The 10555-nt window shown below is 51.2% G+C and overlaps 2 protein-coding genes across 2 annotated transcripts; both read left to right on the top strand.

The window, feature by feature from the left end:
- The first annotated feature begins 704 nt into the window (after window positions 1-704).
- On the top strand, window positions 705-1929 carry LOC105854008 (cell wall protein DAN4-like). The gene is made up of 2 exons (XM_012728879.1): window positions 705-1320; window positions 1431-1929. Exons 1-2 carry the CDS (start codon window positions 743-745, stop codon window positions 1927-1929), a joined length of 1077 nt encoding a protein of 358 aa, XP_012584333.1. The 5' UTR covers window positions 705-742.
- Window positions 1930-2434: 505 nt separating this feature from the next.
- LOC101627495 (mucin-3B) lies at window positions 2435-8831 on the top strand. The gene is made up of 11 exons (XM_012728880.1): window positions 2435-2729; window positions 2823-3011; window positions 5395-5510; window positions 5613-5671; window positions 6211-6359; window positions 6607-6672; window positions 6993-7155; window positions 7313-7489; window positions 7575-7657; window positions 7909-7961; window positions 8069-8831. The coding sequence occupies exons 1-11, from the start codon at window positions 2435-2437 to the stop codon at window positions 8108-8110; spliced, it is 1392 nt and encodes a 463-aa protein (XP_012584334.1). The 3' UTR covers window positions 8111-8831.
- Window positions 8832-10555: the final 1724 nt, after the last annotated feature.

Below are 10555 nucleotides of genomic sequence, written 5' to 3' on the forward strand. Positions count from 1 at the left end.
CACAGCACAGACAACCACCACCACACAGACCACTACCCCAACCACATTAATCACTACCACAGAGACAAACCCCACAACCACATTGACCACAACACTGACAAGCACCACCACAGAGACAACTCCCATAAACACGCCCACCACAACACAGGCAACAACCACTGAAACTTCTACCCTGACTGATTCTACCACAACACATACAACCACACCAGAGACCATTCCCACAACCATATTCACTACAACACAAACAACCACTACAGAGACCTCTACCTTAACCGAATCTCCCACAACACTGACAACAACCACAACCGAGACCCCTCCCACCACCTCAGCAACCACAGCACAGACAACCACCACCACAAAGAACACTACTGAAACCACAGTAATCACTACCACAAAGACAAACCCCACAACCACATTGACCACAACACAGACAAGCACCACCACAGAGACAACTCCCATAGACACGCACACCACAACACAGGCAACAGCCACAGAGACCTCTATCCTGACTGAATCTACCACAAACCCGACAAGGACCACACCAGAGACCACTCCTACAACCACATCCACCACAACACAGATAACTACCAGCACACAGATTACTCCTACAACCACATCAATCACTACCACAGAAACAACTCAGATGATCACACCCACTACAACACAGACAACTGCCACAGAAACCTCTACCCCAATCACATCTACCACAACACAAACAATCACCACCACAGAGACCACTCTCATGACCACGTCAACCACCACCACAGACACCACTCCTACAAAATCAGCCAGTACAAGAGAGACAAGCACCACTGCAGTGACTACTCCCTCGACCACAGCCACCACAACACCGACAACCACCACCACGAAGACCACACCTATGACCACATACAGCACAACACAGACAACCACTACCACAGAGACTACTAGCACCTCCACGTCAACCACTATCACAGAGACCACTCCAACAACAGAGACCACATCGAGGACAACCACTACCACAGTGACCACTCCCACGACTACATCAGCCACCACCACAGAGTCCACTCCCACAACCACAATAGAGACAACCACCACCACACAGACTAATCTCACGACCACATTAACGACCACCACAGAGACAACTGCCATGACCACATTAAGCACCACCACAAAGACACCTCCCACAACCACATCCACCACAACACAGTCAACTGCCACAGAGACCTCTACCCCTACCACATCTACCACAACACAGATGACCACCAGCACAGAGACCACTCCCATGAGCACATCAACCACAACTCAGAAAACCACAGAGACCACTCCTACAATCTCATTGTCCACAACACGTTCAACGACTACAGAAACCACTCCAACAACCGCATCCACAACACAGACAAGCAGCACCACAGAGACCACTCTCATGACCACATTAACCATCACCACAGACACCACTCCCACAACCACAGTGAGCACAACACAGACAACTACCACCACAGAGACTACTCCCTCAACCACATCCACAACACAGACTACCACCACCACAGAGACAACACCCCTGACCACATCCACCACAACACAGACAAGCTCCACCACAGAGACCACTCCCATGACCACATCCACCACTACCACACAGACCACCCGCACAACCACATCAACTACCCCCACAGAGACTACTTCCATAACCACGCCCACCACACAGATAAGCACCACCACAGAGACCACTCCAACAACCACATCTACCACAAGACTCACAATCACCTCCACAGAGATCACTCCCACAACCAGCATCCCAACAATGGTGACATCTACCACCATGACCAGTGTTATGACCACATCTCCTACTACTCCGATTACCACAACTGGGACATCCTCTACCACCCCATTCATCACAACCCACAGTACTACACTCACACCACCTGTTCCTCCTCTGGCTACTATAACTAGTGCAGTAACTACCTCCACTAGCACGATCATTCCCTCTTCCCCAGATGTAACAGTCACCTTGTCTACTGTGTCTTTCACTAGTGTTACATCTCTAGCTACCAGTACCACTGCTACTTCCCAACCATCAACTCCATGGTCCTCTGTCACTTCTGTGACCACTCCCACACACCCTTTTACTAGCAGAACCTCTCCAACCTCTCCCACGTTTACTGAAACAACCAGCACACCTTTTATTACTACTTATTCCACTACCCCATGTCCAACGTCTGTATCAGTTACAATAATCCCTACTACTTTCACCACCATTTGTATAGAGATGGGGCCCAGTAGTGAGGTTACTTCAATGTCTTCTCTCCCAGTATCAACCTTTACCTCTACTACTCAATTGTCCTCCCCTAGTTCTGCCAGCACTAGTACAGTTCCTGCACATTCGGGTGCTTCTACTTCAGTTCCTGCAACTGATTCCACTACCATTACAACAGACACTTCCAGTAGCACCCATGTGATGAGCACACAGAGCCCCACCAGTGGGACCTGGACAAGTGCTGATTTTGTAACCACCTCACATTTGCCGAGTTTCACTAGTGTCCCACTAAGTACAAAACCAAGCAGCACCTTTACAAGTGCTGTAATGACTTCAAGCAAGGTGACGAGTCCTGCCTCATCCACCACCAAGATTCCAGAAACAACGACGAGCACCTCTCCGTCTCCCACTACCCTCACATCACCCAGGACCACGCCAACCACTACTACGATGACAACCCAGTCTCGGCTGACTACCACTCCAGGTTGGACTTCTTGCATTAGCGACCTCCCCTTCTTCCCCTGCTACATTCCCTTGTTACCAACATCAGGCCCTGTCCTGAACTTCATTTTCTTCCTGTGATGCCTAGGCACCTGTGACAATGGTGGCACTTGGATTCGGGGCCGCTGCCTCTGTCCCCCCACATTTTCTGGGGACCGCTGTGAACTGCAGGAGCTCAAGTGCCACAACGGGGGTCAATGGGATGGTCTCAAGTGTCAGTGTCCCAGCACCCACTATGGAGCCAGGTGTGAGTTGGTTGTGGAACAGATGGAGCTTGGTGAGTTCCCAGAGCCCTTCCCGCTGCACTTTCTCCTGGGAAATCCCAGTGACTCTCCCTGGGCCCATTCCGGTTGGCTAGGAGGCCCCCACGCCATCTTGGCTTATCTAGCCATCCCTGTCTTTGTTTCCAGGAACCTAGATCATTTCTCATTCCACCCTCATGACTGGGGCTAGCTGGGACCTTTTTGAGGCCTCCTCCTCGTATGGACTTCTCTAAGGGTTATTGATTTCTAAATGTGACTGTAACAAATCACCACAAACCTGCAATACAAATTTATTACCTCTTTCTGCATATTAGCAGTTTGATATGCCTTTCACTGAACTAAAGTCGAGGTGTCAGTAGAGCTGTGTTTCTTTCCATAGACTCTAGAGGAGAGCCAATTTCTTTGCCCTCTCCAGCTTCTGGAGACCTCTACATTCCTTGTCTCAATATCCCTCTCTCCATCTTCAGAGCCAGTAATGTTTCATTCTGTGTCTTTCTTCCACGGTCACATCTTCGTCTGATTGACTGTCTTCTCCTGCCTCCTTCTTCCTCTGTTAAGGACCGTGCGACGGTACTGGGCCCAACTGGATAATCCACGTCAATTTTTCTATCAAAGTCGGTGGCTTTGCAATCTTTTTAAAAGAACTTCATGAGAAAAATATAAAAATTAACCATCTCACCCGTTGGCTGCCCTCCATTTTTACTCCTCTCCTCTTCCTCTCTGGTAACTTCTTGTCAAAATTCACTAGTTTTTAAGTGTGTTTTGTATATTCATCTGTCTTACTTCCTTTTTTTTTAAAGATTCATTTATTTATGCGTGTAGAACTAGGGTACAAGACAGAGGTGCAGGGGCAGTAACAGGATTCATGGATTCATCAGAGTCAGAGCAGGGAGCAGAACAGGTAGATCAACACTGCTGAGGGGAGCAGCAGGTGACAGCAGAGGTCTGCTGCGCCATATGGCCCACCTGCCTGGGTGGGGATTCATTAGCGCTGAAGGAGCTGAGGCCAGTTTTGCAGAGCTGTACTTCAACCTGCTGAGGCACCACAGAGCGTCTGTGATTCTATTTTTAACAATTTTTTTCACTTTTCATTATGAGTTTGGCTAAACATTTGTTCATTTTCACTATTCTTTTAAGACCAACTATTGGTTTTAGTGATCTTTTCATATTTCCTTTTTGGTTTTATTTCTGCTCTAATTTTTATTATTTCCTCCTCCTACTGACTTTTGGTTTCATTTGTTCTTCTTTTTCAAATTCCTTTAGGTGTAGAGCTGTTGGAGATGCTTCTTGTTGCTCAATATAAATCTTGTTTGCCATTAGTTTCTTATTAGCACAACTTTTACTGTATCCCTGGGCTTCTGATAATGCATTTCTTCATTTTCATTTGTCTCCAGTACTTTTCATGTATCTGCTTTAATTTCCTTGTTAACCGAGTAGTTACTGAGCAGCACGTATTTAATTTTCCACAAGTTTAGGGCTTTTTCAGATTTCCTTTTGTGGTTTAATTATAGCTTTATGAACATAGAAACACATGGTATGATTTCAATAATCATACATTTATTGACAGTTTTTTTGAGTCTCTGCAAGTGGGCTCAATCTACCTGCATCATACTGTAGTCATTAGGACTGTCTGACAGCCTAGGCATCTCTGATATCAAAAATGTGGGGTGTTTTCCCCACTGGCCCTGGCTCAGCCACAGATCACTGACCCCTCCTATTGTTTTCCATAATAAGGCCTTCCATAGTCTATACCTCACTAGTGCAGGTCCTAGGGTCCTAGGCTCCCCAAATGGGAGAAAGTCCTTCAGTCATCATTTTCCACCCTCTCCTCTCATAAAGTTTCATATCATTGCAGTCTCTTCTTCTCTTTGGTCTGAGTGTCCTGGTGGCATCCAGATAACTATATTTTAAATTTTCTTATACTCTCTGAAATTTTCATTCACATTTTGGTATGAAAATCTGATGCTCCAGTCCTAGGATCATTTGCTTTATATAGATGCTGGTTTGTTTTACCTTTGAGGTGGTGAGCTCACTGCCTTCAAAATTCTGCCATCTTTCCAGAAAGAATTTATCAATCTTAATTCCACCAGCTACCTTGAGACTCCTTGTCCTGTAGAGTAACATACCCATAAATTCAGGGGATTTAGGATGTAGACATCCTGGGTCATTATGCTGCCTCTCAGTGAAGCTGATAAGGAAGTGCCTACGGGCAGACTTCTGTGACCTGACTTCCATTCTTTCCTTTATCTTGGGACAACTCATCCCAGGATTCTGACCTCTCTCCTGTGTGCCATCCAGTAAGTCTTCAGGGAACTAGGAAAGGGGCCAGTGGGGAGACTGTGGATTGGAAGGGATGGTATCAGACAGGTGGTGACCAGTCTGCCATGCTATGTGCAGAGACAGTGCAGGCTGAGGTGGGCATGGAGGTGTCTGTGGACCAGGAGTTCTCCCCAGACCTCAATGACAACACTTCCAAGGCCTATGAGGATTTCAGTAACACCTTCAAGAAGCAGGTAAGATGAGGAAGGGGGACTCAAGGGTCCTCTCTGAGCTTTGCCCTGGATGCCCTCCTATCAGGAAGTTCAAACATGAGCCTAGAATCCTTGTTGTTTCAGATGGAGGAGATTTATAAAAATGTGCCGCAGTTCGAGGGTGTGCAGATCCTGTCCCTGAGGTAGGATATTCTTCTGGGCCGTGGAAGTAATCAGGAGAAGGGGATGTAAAGGAGATTGGAGAAGTGATCCCTTGCTTTTGAAATGCTCTGAATTCATAGCCTGTGGTGCGGAGAGGAGGCGATGCAATGGGATCACTGCAAAGGGAATTCCTGCAGTCACTGTCTGAAGAGCCAGGGCTCTTCGTTAAGCACATAGGAAGCACGGATATTGCATAAGTCATGCATGGAGGGCTGGTGGGAAGCCTACTGTCTGGACAGTGGCTGGTACTCTGGTGGCAAAGAGCCCAGGGTCCTAGGTTGGGAATGGCTTAATGTAGTGCAGGAGACTGTTGCTCATTCCTGGTCCTACCTTCTCAGGCTGCCAGCAGCCCCTTCTGAACACAATGTGTCTGGAATCCAAACTCACTGCTTCTGCCTCCTCCTTTCCTGCCCCCCTCAAACCTCTGCACTACGTGTTGGTCCTGAAGGTGCTCTTCTAGGGATCAGTGGGTCTCATGTCTGGGCACAGTGTAAGGCTTCCTGACCCCTCGACCCTTCAGGAGTGGTAGCATCTTGGTGGACTATCTGATCCTGTTGAAGATGCCCTTCAGCTCCCAGCTGGAAAATGAGTATGAGAACATTAAGACAGTCCTGAAGGAGGAGCTCCACAATTCCAGCCTGGACAATGCCTCCTGCAACGAGAACCAAAGTAGGTGCTTGCCAGAATCTGGGTGCTGGGAAGGATGTCCCAGCAGTTCTCCTCAAGGTTTTGGGGATGAGTGGAGACTCCTATTCTTCAAGGGTGATGAGGGACATCAAAGGATCCGCCCTTGTGGCCATTGACCCCTCCCCACCTTCAGAATCCCCTCTGCCCCTCCCCACACTAGCGCTGCTGCCGCCCTGGCCTCACTCCTTGAACTCCCTTCCCAGGTTCTCTTGTGCTTTTGTCTCCCCAGCCCTGTGTTTTAAGCCTGACTCCATCAAGGTGAACAACAGCATCAGCACATCACTGAGCCCTGAAGGTAAAGGGTAAAGGAGTCCATGACCCCACCTACTGGGGAACAGGTGCCCACTGAAATTCCCTGAGGAGGCCAGGAAACCTTTTTGGGGAGGCCAGTGATGTAGCCCCGGCAGAACTGTCCTCTCCCGCCCTCCAGTAGCTTCCAGCTGAGCACAGGCTGGGACGGTGAGGAGTGGGTGAGGGTCCTGAGGAGCTTCCGCACCCATAGGCATCCACATCCGCAGGCCTAATGTAGCCCTTCCGTCCAAATTCAGAGTGGCTGCAGCAGCCCCTGAGTAGCGTTAGGTCTCGGTTCTCTACAACTCCCTACTCACCCCGCAGCCATCTGTCGCCGAGCCGCTGCCAAGGACTTCGAGAATTTCTACTTCCCATTGGTGGAGGAGAAAAGGCTCCGCTGCGTCACCAACTGTACCTCGGGCTTGGACCACACCCTTGACTGTAACCAGGGGCAATGCGTTCTGCAGAAGAGCGGTCCCTCCTGCCGGTGAGGCCCCGCCCACCGCGCCCCGCTACCGCGCCCACCAACAGGCTCCGCCCTCCGGTCCCGCCCACCAGGCACCTGGCCAGCCCTGGTGGGGTCTTCCTGGCCAAGGTGGGCTGAGCCCAGGAAGTGGTGAGGATCTGTAACCTCCTTTCTCTAGATGCTTCTCTACCGACACACACTGGTTCTCCGGAGAGCGCTGCGAGGTGGCCATCCCTTGGAAGACTCTGGTCGGCAGCCTGGCGGCTGTCGGGACTCTGCTGCTGCTGCTTCTGGGGGCGCTCATGAGCGTCTACATCGTGCGCTCTCGGAGGAGAGGCCACCAAGGCAGAGCCCTGTGAGCAAGCTTGGGTTGGAGGTGGTATGGCAAAGGGGTACCCCAAGGGGTGCCCCGGCCCTAACCTCGTGGCATCCCCACCCAGGTTCTGGGACAAGGACGAGAAATGGTTTGATGAGAGCATCAGTGGGACTTTTTCAAACTTGGGCTTCGAAGATGAAGGAACAGGTGAGAATTTCCTCCTGGCCAAGGAAGGCAAGGACTTCTCTGGGCACCTCTGAGGCTTGCGTAGAACAGGACAAGCACACACCAGGGGCCAGGGAGCTTGGTCACCACTTCCCCAGGCCCCTGCTGAGGAAGGTCCATTCCCGTACAGGTGCTTAGGAACCCAGGAGGCCCTGCCTTCCTCACCTTTCCTTCCCTCCCCCTGCCCTCCTCTCCCCTGTTCTTTTCTACCCTGCTCTGTTCTCTCTCCATAGCCAGCCACGAAAATGTTCAGGTGGACTTGGACACAGTGGACACCAATGTCCAGGTGAGAGGGCAAAAGGCAGGCCAGGGGGTGGGAGGGATCAGGTCACCCCCAGCCCTCACCAGCAGATGGTCACTTATCCTCACTCCGTTTCTCGCGCTCTCTGGCAGGTGCACATCGAGAGACCCGAGGTGACTGCATCCTGGCTGTGAGCCCCAAGGGGCAGATTCACACCCCCTGCACCCTGCTCATATGTTGGGCAGGAGCCTCTGCTTTGCCTTCATTACTCGAGATGGCCCAGTCTCACGCAGCTGACTCCTGTTTTCCTTGCGCAAAACCAGATCATACTCTGAGCCATGCTTCTACTAGAGTGAAAGCCACTTGGCAGCCCAGTTCAAATCCAAGCCTGCTGTGGAACCTTAGGCCAGTCACCTTAAACTGGGCACAGCACAGTTGTCCTGATGCCTAGTAACATGCAGACCAGATGTAGTCATGAGCTTTGTTCCAGTCCACCTTCCCCTCCACCCTGTGCTTAATGGCCTCTCCCAGATGCCCAAACCGACACCCCTCTGCACCTCAGACCTCAGCTTCTATTTTCCTTTGAGCATCCCCGTAGCCAGCCTGCAGCCCGCGCCCGCAACTTATAGAACTGAGCGCTGCGTCCCTTGCTCCTACCTTAAACCGTCTCCCCTTTTGAATCGATTCCTTAAATCATCCCCTGGGCCCCAGCGTCAGTCCTAAATCTCCAGTTTCCTTAATCTCCCCCCTCCCACCCTAAGTCCCTACCCCTCTCTTCCATTGCCCCAGTCCTAAATCTTCCCTCTTCCCTCACACCCCTGTCCTGAGCCGGGTACCCTCTGCATCCTAGGAACCCCCAACTTGTGCTCCCCGGGCCCCGGCCCCTATGAAGCTTCACCTTCCTCTCTCCCATAAAATCCCTGGGTCACCCTGGGTGGAAGTAGGGCATGGGTGGGTGGGCTGTGGGTTTCCCTGGTTCCAAGGTTGTGGGCAAGGGTGGTCCTGAGGTGGGTTCGGTTCCCCTAATTCCCCAACACCCCCTACCCTTGCCGTTCCGGTCCCTGCTCTTCCCCTTTCCCCTCTCTGGCCTTACCCCATCCCTGCAATGATCTTTGAGCGCAGGATTCCTTAACTTTCTCTGCAGGAAGGTGCCATTTAGGGACAGGCAGCCAGCGTGGCCACTTGTCCCTTGTGAGCAAATACAGCATTTATTGTAAAAAAAAAAAAAAAAAAGCTGCTCCCTGCTCCGTGTCTTTCTCCCTTCGTTCGGTTGGAGAACAGGGGCTTCCGAATGAGAAGCAGAGGGCCTGGGAGTGGCGGCAAGGAAGGGCCTGTGGGCCACCCTGCCACAACTGCCACATGGAGAACACAGAGACTGGAGGACCCATCTTATGAGGGAGTGGGTGGGGCAGGAGAGCCTCTCCGGTGGAGGAGGTGGGGCATTGCCCTTCCTCTCCTGTTGGGAGCTTGGGGCTGGAGGAGGATGGGTCTGGGCTCCTGACCTCCCTAAACCCACAAGGCCAATATACCCACCTCAGGGCCTCCATGCCTGCAGCTGGGCCTTCTCCAGGCCTGTGATCATTGGGGCCACAGAGTGAGGTTCTTGGAAAGGTCCCTGAGACCTTTGTCTAGGACAGGAAATGACTGACGTGCTGGGTGGGACTGAACCCAAACCCCCTGGTGTGAATGGGCATATTTCCACCTGTGTGCCCTGTCTACAGACATGAACTCCCAAAGTGATTATCGCAGTTTGGAGAGAAAGCTCCTTGGCATGCCACTGGGGAGCCCAAGGAGGGGCTCGTGGGAGCGCTGAAGGGTTGGCGCTGTGATGTCTGGAAAGGCGAAGCCAGGAGTGGAAACGTTCCATCTGTTGTAAAATCAGGTAAGCGTGGGTAAAGGTGAGAAGAGATTTGTCCACAGTAGATGAAGGGGCAACCTTTGGAACGTGTGACGTGAATACAGAGCAAGTAAAAGGGAGTGCGATTTTGCCCAGTGAGTAATGAAACTTACTCATTCAGCTAATACATGGGACTGGCTCCTTCTGGTTAGGTGCGAGGTGTGTTGGAATAGGCAGGGAGGCTAAGCCAGTTATAATTAAGCTGATTCGATGCAGAGAGAATACCTGCCAGACCTGGAGCTGAGGTGACCTTGGGGCCCCAGATGCCCACCTAGTGGAGGGGCTGCAGAAAGAGGAGGCACTCAAAACTCAAGCCCTGAGACACGCTCAGAGCTGACAAAGCTGTGCATAGCCCCAGACTGTGCTAGAATGCTGGTCACAGAATCCCAGAGTTACGGCCACTCCGGAAGCCTCACGGATCTGGAATCTGGTATTGCTGCTGCCCACTGAGGGTCCGCTCTAGGCCAGATGCTGTTCTAAACACTGTCTCTTATGTCATTTAACTCTCTAGCCTAGAAAAAATTGGGCTGTTCCTGACTTCTGCTTCTACATGGGGAAACCAGAGCACAGGGATATTAGTAAGTTGTTCAAGGTCACCCATCTGTGGTGGAGGAGCCAGGATTTGACTGAGCCTGAGCTGTTTGGCTCCTGGGCTCGCTCACGTTCTTCAGCATTCCCTGAAATGGTACAAGTTTCTAGGCTTGCTGTAACAAACTACCACACTTGGTGGCGTCAGACCACA

Source organism: Condylura cristata, unplaced genomic scaffold (assembly GCF_000260355.1).
Source record: "Condylura cristata isolate star-nosed mole 26May11 unplaced genomic scaffold, ConCri1.0 scaffold00024, whole genome shotgun sequence".
NCBI lineage: Eukaryota > Metazoa > Chordata > Mammalia > Eulipotyphla > Talpidae > Condylura > Condylura cristata.

What these genes read in the sequence shown, in the direction of transcription:
- LOC105854008 (XM_012728879.1), top strand. Translation starts at nt 743, where the DNA reads ATGACCACGTCAACCACCACCACAGACACCACTCCTACAAAATCAGCC. An exon ending in ACCACTCCTACAATCTCATT is followed by an intron (nt 1,321 to 1,430) that starts GTCCACAACACG and finishes CCATCACCACAG; the next exon opens with ACACCACTCCCACAACCACA.
- LOC101627495 (XM_012728880.1), top strand. Translation starts at nt 2,435, where the DNA reads ATGAGCACACAGAGCCCCACCAGTGGGACCTGGACAAGTGCTGATTTT. An exon ending in GTAACACCTTCAAGAAGCAG is followed by an intron (nt 5,511 to 5,612) that starts GTAAGATGAGGA and finishes TTGTTGTTTCAG; the next exon opens with ATGGAGGAGATTTATAAAAA. An exon ending in CTCCTGCAACGAGAACCAAA is followed by an intron (nt 6,360 to 6,606) that starts GTAGGTGCTTGC and finishes TTGTCTCCCCAG; the next exon opens with CCCTGTGTTTTAAGCCTGAC.